A 15,667-nucleotide genomic window follows, 5' to 3' on the forward strand; every position below is an offset into this window, starting at 1 on the left:
AGTCCTATCCTTCCCATTTTGAAGAAAGATACTGATACTAAAATCTACAGGTTTATCATTGATTTGCGAGAGGTTAATAAGATCGTAGTGCCCCAATACCCAGTAGTCTCTGACATCACGACACTCCTTACCATGGTTCCTCCGACTGCATTTTCTGTAATTGATTTGAAGAATGCTTTCTTTTTAATCCCTATTGATAGCCGATATTTGTTCGATTTCACTTTGAATAATCGATCCTTCAGATGTTGTAGAGCCCCACAGGGGTATAAAGAGAGTCCCGGTATTTACAGCCAAGCATTAAAACAGCAGCTTGATGCTTTCCCTGTGTCCACAGGGGTGGCTCTCATACAATACGTCGATGATATCTTGTTGGCAGCTGATACCTCTGAACAGTGTGAAGAAGGAACACTGTCATTGCTTTCATTTCTTGCATCACACCATCACAAGGTTTCTCTGAAGAAATTGCAATATTGTAGACAGCTGGTTACCTACTTAGGTCACCTCCTGTCTAAAGAGGGACGTGCACTCACGCCAGATCGCATTCAAGTTATTTTAGACACGCCTGTGCCCCGTACTCAGAAAGATGTTCGAGCATTCATTGGTCTTACTTCTTTTTGTAGGCAATGGATCCCTAGTTTTTCACATATTGTAAAACCTTTGTTGGCCCTCTTGACTAAAGACACTCCAATGCCCCTTCCATGGACTACTGAATGCCAGGATGCATTCCAACAGTTGCGTCAAGTTCTCTGTTCTGCACCAGTATTAGGCACTCCAGACTGCACTAAGACTTTTACACTCTATGAGAGGGATGGTTGTGCACTCTCAGTTTTAGTACAGACACATGGTGATAAGCAGCGTCCTTGTGCATATTTTTCAGCTGTTCTTGATCCAGTTGCTCGTGCGTTGCCTGGGTGTTTTCGCTCTGTTGCAGCGGCAGCTGTGTCCATACATCAGAGTGAAGGGATAGTCCTGTCACATAGATTGCTTGTGCTAGTACCCCATGCAGTTGATGCCCTTTTGAAACAAACTGAAACGCAGCATTTAACTAGTGCTCGCTTGACAGGATATGAATTGACACTTTTGGCCCCTCATATTACTTTGAAATGATGTTCAACTCTTAATCCTGCCACTTTGTTGCCGTATCCGGCTGCTTAATCCCAGTCACAAGAGTTTAATGATTTCATATTCCTTACTGAGGAACAGACAAAGGGTTGTGTTGACCTACAAGATACGCCCCTTTCAAATATTGATGGAGAATTATGGGTTGATGGGTCTTGTTTGCGACTACAGGATGGCACAACATCAGCTGCATATGCAATCACAATGCTTCAGACGGTAGTTGAGACAGCTCACATTCCACAGAAGTCAGCTCAGGAAGCTGAGCTCATAGCACTAACAAGAGCATGTGAGCTTAATACTGACTTGTCTGTTGACATCTATACAGATAGCCGCTATGCTTTTGGAGTGGCTCATGATTTTGGGTTACTCTGGAATGAAAGAGGTTTTCTTACATCACATGGGGCGCAAATAGTGCATGGAGAATTAGTGCATAATCTCCTGACTGCCTTGACATATCCGAAGAAGATAGCGATTGTTAAGTGTAGCGCACACAAGAAAGTGACTGATAAAATAGGGCGAGGCAATGCTTTCGCAGATTGCATAGCCCACGAAACTGCAATGCAGCGAAGCACCACATCTATGTACGTGGTGAAGTCAGAGGCTGAACGTTGGCATGATGCTAGGCAAAAAGTGCTAGATATGCAGCGATCTGCCTCTACAGAAGAGCTTGAACAATGGTCCAAGGAGGGAACATTAGATGATGAGGGCTGTTGGAGAAATAAAGACATGACTAAGTGGAGACTACCCACAGCCTATTTACATCCTATGATTCATATGGCACATGGGCCAGCACATATTGGAGCATCCTCAATAACGAAGTTGCTTGCGCAAGTTTGGGATCATTCAGAAATTGCTGGCACAGCTAAAAAGATAGTGCAGTCCTGCTTGATTTGTCTCCAGTACAATCTTGGAAAAGGGACACGAACTCCAACAGGAGGGTTTGCTACACCAACTGCACCATTTGAGGTTCTGCGGATGGATTACATCCAGCTTGAACGCTGTAATAATTTAAAATATGTTCTTGTAGTGGTATGTGCCTTTAGTAAGTGGATAGAAGCATACCCTACGAAAGATAATACAGCTCTTACTATAGCGAAGGTGCTTCTAAAGGAATTCTTCCCTAGATTTGGTGTTTGCAAACTTTTGTGGAGAGATAACGGACCCCATTTTATTGGGCAAGTTGTTGAGTATGTCTTGAAAGGATTGGGGATTAAGCAGAATTTTCATGCTGCCTTCCACCCACAATCATTGTAAAAAACAAGAACTTGGCCAGAAAGGTTGTTAAGCAATTATTTAGCAATGCCTAGCCAATAAATCCTAAGCATGCATGATTTATTTTATATTATTTTTCAGTTTCAAATTATTGTGCATAGAAACATTTCATCATGTCTTAAAAAGAAACACTAATTTTGCACATTTAAGAACAAAAATACATATAAATGCAAATACAAAATACTTAATACACACATATACAAAACATAGACACCATGTGAAATGTCAATTGCCTCCTAAAAGTCTTTAGAGGACACCAGTCCATGTATAACACATGAAGAAGCAGGCGGACGTATCTTGATTCAAACGTTCTGCCTGTTTGCTGAGCTGAAGGCTACTCTGTGTACAGGGTATCATTGCCCCATAAGGGAATGCATCTCTTTTAAAACTCCTTGGGGTGCCCCATAAATGTCTTGTCTTCAGCTCAGAGTCAACGCGTTTCAAACCCTGAGTTATTCTAGGGTTCTCCTCAGGACGGGTACTGGAAAATAGCCTTACTTGTGAAACGTAAAGCAAAAAATATGGGGTTGGTGTCAGTGATTAAAAGAACCTCATATACGAGGAATATCATCTATCTGCAACCACTAAATCGCCTAAGTGTACCTGCAATAGTTTGATGCTCCAAGGTATTGTCGAGTTTTCAAGGTACAAAGACTTTAGAATTCTATGGACAAAGAAACAAAACGAGAGGAAGGGAGGAATGAGCAAGATTGACTTTCTCAGCGTTTATGTGTGACAAGAAAACGTTGAATTCCTTTATCACATCTTTTGGTATGTACACCCTTGATTCTACCTGCAGTGGCGGTGTGCTGCCACCAGAGGGAGTAAGCTCTAAACTCTTAGTCTTCAGCTCCAATTCCCTCGAAGCCATATCATGCTCCATTTGGATTTTTCTCTCTTACAGAGCCAGCTTTTTGCTTTCCAGCTCCAGTTGCCCATTTAATTTGAGCTTTGCCATCTCCATTTCGTGCAGCCTGGTTTCTTTCCTGTCTGCCAACTCCTCTGGCGACAGGCCTCTGCCAAAACCACTGATGCTCTCTGCCCGCTCAATTTCCACCACATCTTCAGAGTCTTTCCTTGACTCAATCCAGGCCCTCAGCGCCTTGTATAGATCTGGCTTGTTTCTACATCCAGCATGGGGAACTTTGAACTTTCTGCAAAAGCCCTTCAGCTGGGCCTTGGAGTAGCTGTCTAGTCTCTCCTCTTCCCATTCAACGTCTTCCCTTTCAGAGACTACAGATGCTGCCTTCTCAACAATGACTGAACCAGGCATGACTTTCAAAAAATGGAGATTTCCAGCAAACAAGAATCAAAAAGTACGTGGTTGCGCTATTGGTCTGCACTCACTAAGTAGTGTTCACCAATCACTGTATATGTATCACAAATGTAAATTCGTAATCCTCACCGCTGACCACCAATGTTAGAATTGGGGGTCTCTGGTTGGCACAGGTAGGCACTTGTGACAAGCAGGGACCCTCTCCTCTAGTCAGGATAAGGGGATTACCCTCTTAAAATAACCCCTGCTCACCCTCTAGGTAGCTTGGCACGAGCAGACAAGACTTATTTCAGAGGCGTTATGGGTTAAGCATTTGTGAACTCATACAGTAATCAGGTGACCCACCACAAATGGACTCCACACTAGGATTATATCAAAAATAAGTATATTTTATATCAGGCTTAGCACAAGACCATATAACGACAGACGTATCCACAATACTATGAGCAATAAAAGAATTCTTGTGTAAAGCGTATCTTAAAAAAGTCTGTGCGATTCATATTCCTCGGTTCGGCCCTTACGGTGATGAAATGAACCCAAAGAGTCTGACGCGCGCAGCGGACGCTTCTGTCCGATGCGCTCAAACCCGGAGTGCGAGTCGCACACAGTACCTTAGATGGAAGAGTTCGTCACGGACGATGCGGTGAAAACAAAAGCGTTGCACGTGGCGATGTCCTTCTTTCACGGTGCGAGCTACGGCTCATGTAGGCCCAGAGTCGCGTTGCTTGAGGGGACGGTGCTTTGTGCGGTGCAGTTGCTGTTCATTGCGGCGTACAAGCCGTACCTTGAGAGTTGATGCTCGGGTAATCCTCTGAGCGTGGTGCGAAGCGGAGTGTACGCTGCAGTGGTGCGAGACGTACCCAGCCGCTCTACGCGCCGCAGCCTCCCCACATCAGTGGCAGGGTGCGCGTTGAGTAGTGCGGTTTGGAGGGGGAAAAGCGAGGTGCGGTGCGAAGTCCTTCCCTCACGTTGCGAGCTACGGCTCGTGGGGACCACAAAGTCGCGCTGTTCGGGCCGGACAGCTTGGCACGGGCTTGCCAGTGTACGCGTCGACCTTGATGAGGCGCACACTTCTCTCTGCTTCAGCGCTACGGGGAGAACGGCGTTTTTCAGCAGCTCCTCTCAAGGCGGGTGAAGTCCACTGGTCCTGGGACTTCGTTCAGGGGGCAAGCTCACTCACAAGCCCTTGGAGATCTTTAAGCACAAGTTGGAAAATAAAATCTTTGTAGTCTTTCTCCTCTGGTTCAGCAGCAAGGCAACTACTGCAGGCCAATCCCCCAGGTCAGGGACAGTATTCCTCCTTCCAGCTTTCCCAGTTCCTTCTCGTCGGGCAGAGGTTTCTTCTTGTCAAAGCAGGATCCAATTTTTCGGGCTCAGGGTCCCAATACTTATACTGCAATTCTTTTGTCCTTTCAGGCCAGGTGACCTTTGCCCAGTTCAGCCCAGGTCTGGAGTACTTTGTTTACAGGATTCTGGCTTTTCTTTTCAGTGTGCAGGGCAGAGACATTAGACGCTCCCCAGGGGGTGGAGCCAGCATTGTGGTGGAAAGGCACAGCTCTATTCAGAGTCCAGGTGTACTCCTCCCACCCATCTTGATGTAATCTCTCTTTTCACCACCTGGCTGCTCAGCCTGCCTCCTGGAATTCCCCAGCCCTGTCACTCACAGAAACCAGACAGCAGATACACATCCTAGCAGAGGAGAGCTGAAATGGTTAGGCAGCAAAGACCAACTTTCTAAAAGCGGTATTTGCAAACACAGAATATTAAAATAAACCTTACTAAAAGATGTATTTTCTTATTCTGAGTTCAGGCATACTAAACTCAAATTTCTACCATGTTCTCTGAGTCTGCTGGGATTATAGTGTGTAATAATTCCAGCAGCCCATTCTGGCCTATGGAGAAGCAGGTAGCCTTGCAATAGTGAAAAACGAAAATGGCTGTAATTCACTTTTAGGACATGCCACACACATTAGGGCTTGTCCTACCTTATGCTTACAATGGACCCTGCCCTTGGGCCTACCATAGGGGTGACTAACATGAAGTTAAGGGAAGGTTTAGGGACTGGCAAGTGGGTGCACTTGCCCAGTCAGCATGACAGTACCAGACTGCACGCAGGCTCTGCAATGGCAGACCTTAGACATATTTTACAAGGCTGCTTCTGTGGGTGGCACAACCAGTGCTGCAAGCCCACCAGCAGCATTTGAATTTACAAGCCCTGGGCACTCCTGGTGCACTGTACTAGGGTCTGACAGTAAACCAAATAAGCCAATCATGGAATCCAATCAATACAGCAATTAACAACAGGGAGCACTTGCACTGTGGCACTGGTTGGCAGTGGCACAGTGCTCTGAGCAGCTAACACCAGCAGAAACATGAGGCACAACGACAAAAGTGGAAGGGAGACCCACGCCAAGGTGCCAGGTCTAACAACCCACAGTTCTTCTACTCCTTGTACTACCTCATACACTGCCTGAGGGTTTTGTATGGATGTAGTTCCACCTCATGAGGTTTAATAAACTGTTTTCTTGATATTCCAGCTTCTGTGCCAATTTCTACTTATTGGTCTGAGGACTAGTGCACAAAGAAGGGCGAACCCCTAGCACCGGTAGGCCTCGCTGAGGTCTACTTCTACACCGGGCCCTACCACATAACTTTGTGCTATGGACAGCGGACGCAACTATGTCGCCTCAGGCAGCGGGTAAGAGCTTGGACATGTAGCTAACTCCCCCCCGCTGTAAGCGACAATGTTGCAATGTAGCATGCACCCGGAGGGCAGGCTCGTAATGAAGGAGCGCAAGACCGCTCGGGTCCAGGATCATACATGCCAAGTGTTGTGTGTATCTGTATTGCCGCAGCATGAGCCAAATGCCTAGCCACATTAGCAGCGCCAGTTCAGCCAGGCATGTACTCTACATCTGTGTCCGCCCTATCCTTACCAAAGGCCTACTCATGTGGCCCACCACCTTCAACAGCCAACATCACAGTGTCGTTGTCAGGCTTGTGGACATGCGCAGACAGGCTTGACAATACTGTGCCATAGGAGTGCAAGTGATGCAATCGCGCACATAAGTAAATGGGTTCGGGGGAAGGGAGGAGCAGCTGTGAGGCAATGTAACACACAGTGATGCTGCTCATATGCCACATGCAAGATATGTTAAAAATGAATCCCAAAGTCGCACTCATCCCACCCCACCCCCAACAAGCCACTTCACATTTCATGAATGCAAGCAGGTTACAAATTTACACTCGGGATGAAAGCTCCTTTGTCTGAACTATCAGGCGTAAGCACATCTGCACCTCTGACCTCGGAATTGCATGTGCCCGGCAACCCCTGAGAGATACTATAGCAGCTGATGCCGACTCCCACTCTACGCACAGCCCGACGAGAGACCAACGTATAAGCACCCCACACACAGGAGTCCTTGCTCAAAGTTATCTTGCATGAAATGGCCTTCACACTTACTCCCACAACATCCCAGGCGTACAACCGGTGCACACTAAAACAACTCATTGATCCGAGATGTGCCATTCCATTCACAGAACTGGCGCAGGTCAGAATAGTGCTGCTTCAACAAGAGCCACTAACGCAATGGCCGAACATCCCGGACACATGCACAACCCCTGTCACATGGAACTGTACAGTGCACGAATGCTGCTTTAACTGGGGGCACTACCATTAGCAGTGCTGTGGATCAGTTACCAGCCAAGCTTCCGCCTTTCCAATGTCACCTGTGTTCAGCCTGTGTTGCATTGTCAATCGTGCATATTCGAGTGGTCCATGGATGTCTGCCTATCCAACAGGACGGTAGCTTAACTGGATTTTGACATGTGTGTGCATCCCCTGTTGGCCCACAACCAGGAGTTTCACCGTGATACCCGTTTATGAGATACCTTGATACTTGGCATACATGCTGACAGCAGGACCTGGGAGATTGCACAAATCCTCGTGTGCAGTGACCACATGGGCTTTAGTGCTAATTGGTGTAAGGGGGTGGAAGCAGCACATCCGTCCGGACCTGCTAAGGGATCGCCTTGCCGTCCTGTTTGATGAAGTCGACAACCACTTTATGTTGGAAATGTTAGCCTACGAAGCTGCAATCGCTTTCATGGACGAGTAACTACGTACCTGCAGCCACAACAGATTGGAATACATTGCACATGTCCCGGCACCTTGTTGCATCTTGGAGATCTGGTCACATATCCCACGACAACAGTGGACATGGCTGCATTTGCCTGGACTCCGAATACATGAGCGGACAACAACGCGGCTTAACACACACCTGTGAAAGGTGAGGCACTCCCCCGGAGTGGACAGCGGCGCTTGGCAACGTTCCTCATTCTGACATACTGCTGCATTGGTCTGAATGTTGTGGCACTTATCTTCCTGTACTGACACGCATATGCTAATAAAGTCTACGCACCTTCACTTGTATTCAACTGTGATGAGTGTTGATTTGAATGACAATGTGTGTCTCAATGCCTATCTGGGTCACGGCCATACACACGCATTGATAGAATTACCCAGGGAGTACCTTTTTGTGGAATCACTGTCCCTACATTCATCCATACTTTCATTCTTGATTGATCATGGCCATGACACATCTGTGTGAATTGGAATGTTTTATTCACATTCAGTGGGGTGTTGAAACTGGACCAGTACAGGGCCATGCAAACCCCACTTTACATTGTTGGCCCATGGAGGGCCAGCCAGAGTCCTTTCGGGATTAACAAGTTCATAGGGAGTGGAAGACTACAGTCCGCAGTGTGATTGCTGTGTCATTGGTTACCAAACCAAATATGGCAGACCATGCCGAGGTCCAAGGTGAGTGTCACTCAGTGTATAGGGGGACAGTGGGAGGTGTTATTCCAGACCCGGCCATATGGTGGAGATGAATGCTACCACTTCATTCTAGCCACAAAGCCAGATTCATCATCATCTTCGTCCTCTGATGTGTCAGGTGCCTCACATGTGGGTGGTGGTGTTTTATCTGCATCACTGTGTGGCAGTGACACATCAGGGGATGGAGGTGGAAAATCTGCCACACTGTGTGGCACTGACACTTCAGGGGGAGGAAATGTGGATGTAGTAGTAGCACCAGCATCCAGCGGCGCCAGGCCTTGTAGTGGCAATGCCATGGCAAGGATCTGCAGGGCATGGAAGATCACAGCTACATCACGCTGGTGTGCAGCCGTGGCAAACATTCTTTCCGCCTGCATCCGCTCCAAGCTCTCCATCATTCTCCTTATGTGTCCCAACTCATGGATGACATCACTGGGGCCACTCTGACAAGACAGTTGTTCTTGGCTCAGAGTCATCACTCCAGCGATGTCAGCCATGGCTTGTTGTAGAGCAAGGAGCGGACAGTGGGTGTCCGTTAGAGACTGTGAGTGGTCCCTGATGTGACTTAGACACCAATATATGGCATCAAGTTTGGCTGCCATGAGGTCGAACCCCACCCGCAGCTGGTCAGACATCTCCTCCTGGCACCCTAACACACGGCGTTGGAAAGCCATGTGTTGGTCATAGGGGTCCTGAGAGACAGCCGTGGTGGTGGTACTTCCTGCTGTGTGGTCTGTGAAGGGGGCGGGGTCTCATGGATGCAGCTCGGCTGCCCTGCTCCTGGAGGTGGGGTGCCGGGGCTGTCCCTGAGCTGTTGAAGTGTGTCGGTGTAGATGTTGGGGAGGTCCTCTTCATCATCAGTGCTGAGTTGTTGGGTCTGCTCTGCAGGAGGTGTTGATTCTCCCTCTGCAATGTGAAGGGGAAATGCAGATTGACATTGTGTTCACATGTATGTTCATGCATTGTACAAGTTTACTGTCAGACTGCATGGCAATGTACATTGTGACGGTTTATGAGGAGACGCCTATTTGAAACGGGACACTTGGCATTTCTACAACATCAGGGATGTGAGGTTGTACTTGATCATTGTCATCTCACAGTTTCCTGCTCTGCCAAATGCTAATAGCCATTTTCTACACACAAGCGGCAGCAGTTGTGTCTTCTGTTCTGTTGTGAAAGTGTTGCAATTTGTACCACATTGTTGTCAATGTTGGGGTGCTCTGCATCTTATGTGTGTGTGCTGCATTGTGGGTGAGTTGCCCCTTCGGCTCTGATTTGGCTGGCCCTTATCCCTTTCAGGTGGTGTGCCTTTCACTTCTGTGCTTATACAGTGCTGAGATGTTGCAGACTTGCGTAAATTGGGCTCTTGGTCGGAGTTGTGACTATTGGGCATGGTTTGTCCGCAGATGTGCTATACTTACTTGTGCATGTGTGCCATTGAGCCCATCTCCCCCCGTCCGCCCAGTTGCTGTTGCTGTTGGCTCAGGTCATGTTGTGCAGTGTCCAGTCCCCCAACTCCTGCCACCGTCTCCCCAATGATGTTCCCAGGCTGGTCCTCTGTGGGGCTTGTGGGGTTCTGGTTGTCCTCTGTACTTGCTCCAGCTACCTCCATGGTGCTTCGCAGTTGTTTGGGTCTTGTTTGTGTTTTTAGTTGCCGCTTTTATTGTGATTTTGGCCGCCTGACTTGTGGGACTTGCAGGCTGGCGCTGCTTCTCGTTGGATTTTTTATTGCAGTTGTGCCCATCGCAAGTTTTTTCACGTTGGGGTTTAGATGTTTATCGCCGTCCAGGGTCTTTTATCACGGACATTTGACGTGTTGTCGGGAAACTATCGCATGTTACCGCCATGTGAGAATACGACGTTGACACGGAGTTATTTTCCCACGATAGACGGCAATATGAAAGATTGCGTTAACCGATTTTGGCAATGATTATCGCATGTTCTTGAGAATATCCTCCTGAATGTGCTAGAGATGTAAATGAAATGTAATGTATTATGCAATGGATTTCTGTATTTGTCCAGTAGGTGGTGGGCGTTTTAGCATTCTCCTGTACCTTGTTTTGCTCTATAGCCCCAGAGGGTTTTGGTATTAAAAATAAAACTTTTCTGTAAAATAAAAGGTAAATAACCATTGCATGGCAAAACTATTGTTATTTGAGTATCGATTTAACAATTAGGACTACCTAAATCAATAATACAATCCTAATAGATTTTCTGACAGTCTCTTTGCAAGAATTTAATATTTTCCTTGCACGTGAATTGCGGATGTTGCAGTCTAAAATATTCCATTTCAAGATGGATACTTAAATTCACAGTAGTAGAAGAACCAACCAAATGGAGACATCAGTCTCTTTACAATCGTCAATGCATCACAGGCACATTTACTGGTGCTGTGGCGTGTTGTACTCTTTGAAAACAGGCATACTGTAGGCACTTAGTCTTGAACAATATTCTTGCAATAGTAGGCAATGGTTCCTGAGAAGGGGTGCTACAACATTCTCTGAAATGTTTTTTAGATTAAACTATTTACGTTTATTAAATGTATGCCCTAAAGTATGTTACAATTATTTAAATTGTCTTTGTTATTGCAACTAGGGAAAACTTAACAAAACAAACATTAGCCCACCTCTTTTTCCTTCGCCACAAGCCGAGAGTCAATCTTTCGTAATTTTGCCTGGTGCTCTTCTCTGTTATTCTTCTGTTTTCTGGGCAATGAAGGTTGGGTCTGCAGAGAGGCAGGAGGCTGACTCTGTATACTTAAAAAATCACCTGAAAAATATGAATAGATTCGGTGATTTGAAGGCCTCTTTTTACATAAACAAAAAGACACAGTAAGTATGCACGTAAAAAACACACTTTTGGGTTTTCATAGGGCCAAGATCATGGATAGAAGTTTTTTTTCTTCAGTATCTCCTATGGAAAGTAATTGGTGCAATCTAGTTCTTTACCCGTTACACACTGCGATCATATGACAAAGTGCCACAGAAAGCTGTCACAGCATGGTTATTGTACTGGTTAAATAAGTGGTCAACTTTGGCTGAGGATTCTTCTTTTGGTACATTTCGCCCCATGTAAGCAAGGAAAGGCTTTTACTCTTCCTCGCTCACAGAGTGTAATGTAATTTATAAGCCTACAAATGTCAACTCTATAAAGTCAAATCTGTAAACTGCAGCAAAAATAACACAATTGCTTCATGGGTAAAGGATAAATAGGGAAAAACATGCACTAGTATAACACTAGAAGTAGAGATATATGGCAACTAAACTTTTTGTGTTTAAGAAAGAAGATGATGTCTTACAAGGATGATAAATGTGTAACTGATTAATTAACACAAACATGTCTACTGTACACAAGTTTTGATTTATAAGTCCTCGTGCTAAGATTTGGCAATTCCCATACCAAGCTATTGCCCCAAAAACATTATACCATGAGTTAGAATAGGGAATTTGTCTACTGCAATTAATACTGGCAAGTAGCGTTTTAAACAGATTGGAAGAATATGCAAAGAAAGAATGATGATATGCCACTATTATGTGATTATTTATATGTCTATAGGGGAGATTAAGGCCTACAATTTATAGGGACCTATTCTCAAAGGTAAACTTACACATGAGTAAATATACACATATAAGTTTACTCTTACATTTTTGTAGAAAATGTACTACTTAGGCTAGTCATGATTTATGAGTGCAAATGTAGTACAAAGTTTAGGCTTGCATGATTCTACCCTCAGAATTCAAGGGGTGGAGCCTAATTTACAACTGTAAAATTACTATTTATAACTTTTTACACGTAAGCAGAACTCTCCGCCACTGGAGCAGAGATCTCCCTGTGGTAAAGTATATGGAAATGTTTAAAATCTGATAAAAGTTTAAAAAAACAGTAAAGATGTTTTTAAGATAAATATTAAAATACTAATTTTAAGTGTAGAGCAGAATTAAAAGCTACATAATTATTAACAGATTTTGGAATTAAATATTTTTAATTATGTTTAATATATTAGACAAAAATTATTTTTCTTAAGATTTCAATAAAAAAGATTCCCACCTAAATGATCAAATCTATATGTATTTATTGTTTAGACACATTTCTTAAAGTAATGTGCAGAATTAGGTCAAAAATAATGTAACTAATTTATGGTAACATTGTTACATTCATGTTTACTTTTAAAAAGGTTTTATAATAAACTAATAACTATGTTTTAAGTATAATTTTTGTAACATTACATGTTTTCATTCCTTTTTGCATGTATTAGATATAGAAGTGCAGTATGTGAATAGCAATGGGCTTACTCTTTTGTAGATGGGTGCAAGTCCATCCCTAAACCCCTCCTGATCACTCCCCTAACACTTCTTTTCTCCTCCCTTAACCCCTCTCCGTTAGTAGTAAGTATTCCCCTTTTTCCAGTCACCTTCTATGTCCCTACTACATTTCTTACTTAAACGTATGCGTATGTAAGGGAGATTTCTACATTTGAGATAAAGAGCTACTCACATAAAAGATAGATGTAGGTCGGAGCGTAGACTTAATACGCAAAAGTTAGTGAATAGCATTTTGTAGTATGTTAGAAGTACTATTTTAGTACTACTAAACATGGTACAAATTGCAGTTGGTAAATAGGCCTTAAAGTTTTAACTATCCCTGATAACCTAGCAGATAACTGAGATTTTAGCATAAACTGTAGTTCATAAAGGAACTACGTTTCATGTTACTAAACTCTTCATCCAAATGAGGTTGATGCACAGTAAACTTTGATGATGACAACTGCTATTGTTGTCACTAGGCAATGCGGATAATCTGCTGTTAAAAAAATATCGACATCCACTTAATTCTGATATATTACAAACTCCATATAGGTTGTGCACCTTGTCTTCAGTCGTTTATAATTTGAATCAATAATTATAATCAAATAATGATGTTCTAATTTTTTACATTTCACTTATGTGCCCTCCTTATTATTGTACTTTATTTAAATGTTGCCACACCACTGCATAATAGGGGGCTTCGCTTTATCATTTATTATACAGCTTAATACTTTCATACCCTTATTGTGGCTTATTTCTGAGCATAATCAACTTAATGGCTGTTGCAATCAGTTGCACACGAATAGTCATGATCAGAGCTCTGTGACCCTCCTCAGCAGGTCTAGAATGGCCATTCTGCCACCCTGGCATTTACCCAGTATACCACAGGCTAAGGGGATACTTTAAAAGGAGGACAGGTTGCCATTTCCCATCCATGCCCCCAATGCCCTATTCAATTCTTGGCATCTTTCACAGTGTGGGGCTACTTTGAATATTTTATCTAGGGACGGTTTTGGTTTCCACTCTTTCCCTGATCTTCAGAGCCATACATTTCTGCGGAAATTAAAAAACAAGTTATTGCATACATACTCTCTAAGTGATTAAGTCTGGACTCCAGTGCAAGTTTCTCATCTTCCATGGATCTCACTCTACCTAGAAGGAATGAAAAGAAAGAAAACAAATTTGTGATTATTTTATTTTTTACCCTCGTTATTATCCTTGTTCTTCCATACTCATTAGATGCATTTTCCTGTTGTGGAACAAGACTGATGCACTTTTAATCCAATCAACATTAGTTGATATGTTTTTTAAGATGCAGAAGACTGGGATTCAGAAGTCTGGGACTATCAGCGAATTTTACAACAAGTATATCCTGTCCCATCACGCTTAATTGCCTTAAGTACTTTCCATTGAGGCTATTGTGAGAAAGTGGCTCTGTATATACTGTTCCTTAATAGGTACAGGGTGTACAGAGTTCACAGACCCCAAGGGTTTAACAGAGGTTAAAGTTAGATATAACCTTACTCTCCAAAGTGGTAGCCTGGTCGAGCAGTAAGGCAGTATCAGAGGACGTGTAAAGCATTTGTTGTACACACTCAGTCAGCAAATAGTTCCACACACTCAATAACTGAACTCTAGGCCAATGGTTTGTATATAAAAAATATATGCTTGTTTTATTTCAGAACCAACACTGGGAATTAAAATATACTTTCTCGACAGGAGATGTTTCATAAAAATACTTTTGTATATGTAATAGACTTTTTAGTAAACAGTTACAAATAGTTGCAGTAGGCAACTCTATTTCTAAACTCAATACATTGAGCTCAATGCTAAATTCAAATAATATGCAACAGATTACTTTTTAGATTACTTTTGTAATTCCAGGCTTGGATCCTAGATCCAGTCCTGGGTCAGTTCTCAGAATCAGCTGTTGAAAGTCGACTTTGGTACTGTAGTGATTTTTAACTAATATTTATCTATTTCAAAAGTGAGCACTTAGAAAATATTTCAGAGCAAACAATCAATGATTCCCTATGGAAGGAAATATAGGTTACAGGTACAGTAGGTTATCGTTACTTTTGTAATCCAGTACTGGGTGGCTAGACTCAGTACTGGGACATTTATCCAAAACAGGTAAGTAATTACGTTTTCAGATGTTATACGATTTTTGAGGAATATTTCGAAATTGCAGAAATCAACACTTAGAAGAAATTTCATAGAAAAGCAGTCAATGGTTTCCTACGGAAGAAAAATGAGTTAAAGGTAAGTATAGGTGTGGGTACTTTTCAGAGTCAGTGCTGGGCACCAAGATCCAGCACTGGGAGCTCACCTAAGAGCAGGTGAGTAAATTCGTTTTTGGTACTCGGCTGATTTTTGGTGAATATTTTGAGTTTTGAAAAGTTCACACTTAGAAGAATTTCCAAGAAAAAGCCAGTCTATGTTACCCTATGAGGAAAATGAAGTTAGCGGTTTAAGGGTAAGTTCTCGACTGGCAGAGTTGAAGTTCTGGGCATAGCCTCAGGGGTCTCCCAGTGTCAGGTAGGTACAGTCAGTTCACCCTCAGCGGTTTCAGGACGGCCGGGTGCAGAGAGAGTTAGGCCCAATGTTAGCCTATGAGGAATAGGGGGGCCTGGTTTGGTGGCTGCTGACTAGCAGGCCACGCGGCTGTGGGAGCTGGGCTCCTGGTCACTCACTCAGGGCAAGTGGGGAAGTAGGCTAGTATAGAGATTGCACTGCCAGGGCCACTTGGGCGGCTGGGTGCAGGGTGCTTCTGAGCCTTCGGGCGCTCAATGGAAATCAATGGGAATGTTCCGGTTAGGAAAAAGGTTGCAAGCTCGGGGACGAGGATGCTTCAGG

General features: G+C 43.9%; 1 protein-coding gene across 4 annotated transcripts in view; it reads right to left on the reverse strand.

The window, feature by feature from the left end:
* TRAF3IP3 (TRAF3 interacting protein 3) overlaps positions 1–15,667 on the reverse strand; it is a 546,425-nt gene that overhangs the window by 159,694 nt on the left and 371,064 nt on the right. For all 4 annotated transcript variants that reach the window (XM_085631112.1, XM_085631142.1, XM_085631127.1 and 1 more), the window contains 2 exons: positions 13,901–13,963; positions 11,134–11,276 (listed from right to left, as the gene is read on the reverse strand). In XM_085631112.1, coding sequence (XP_085487238.1) covers positions 11,134–11,276; positions 13,901–13,963 — 206 coding nt within the window. The remainder of the gene's footprint in view (positions 1–11,133; positions 11,277–13,900; positions 13,964–15,667) is intronic.

The sequence above is a fragment of the Triturus cristatus genome, chromosome 1_1 (genome assembly GCF_964204655.1).
Source record: "Triturus cristatus chromosome 1_1, aTriCri1.1, whole genome shotgun sequence".
Lineage (NCBI taxonomy): Eukaryota > Metazoa > Chordata > Amphibia > Caudata > Salamandridae > Triturus > Triturus cristatus.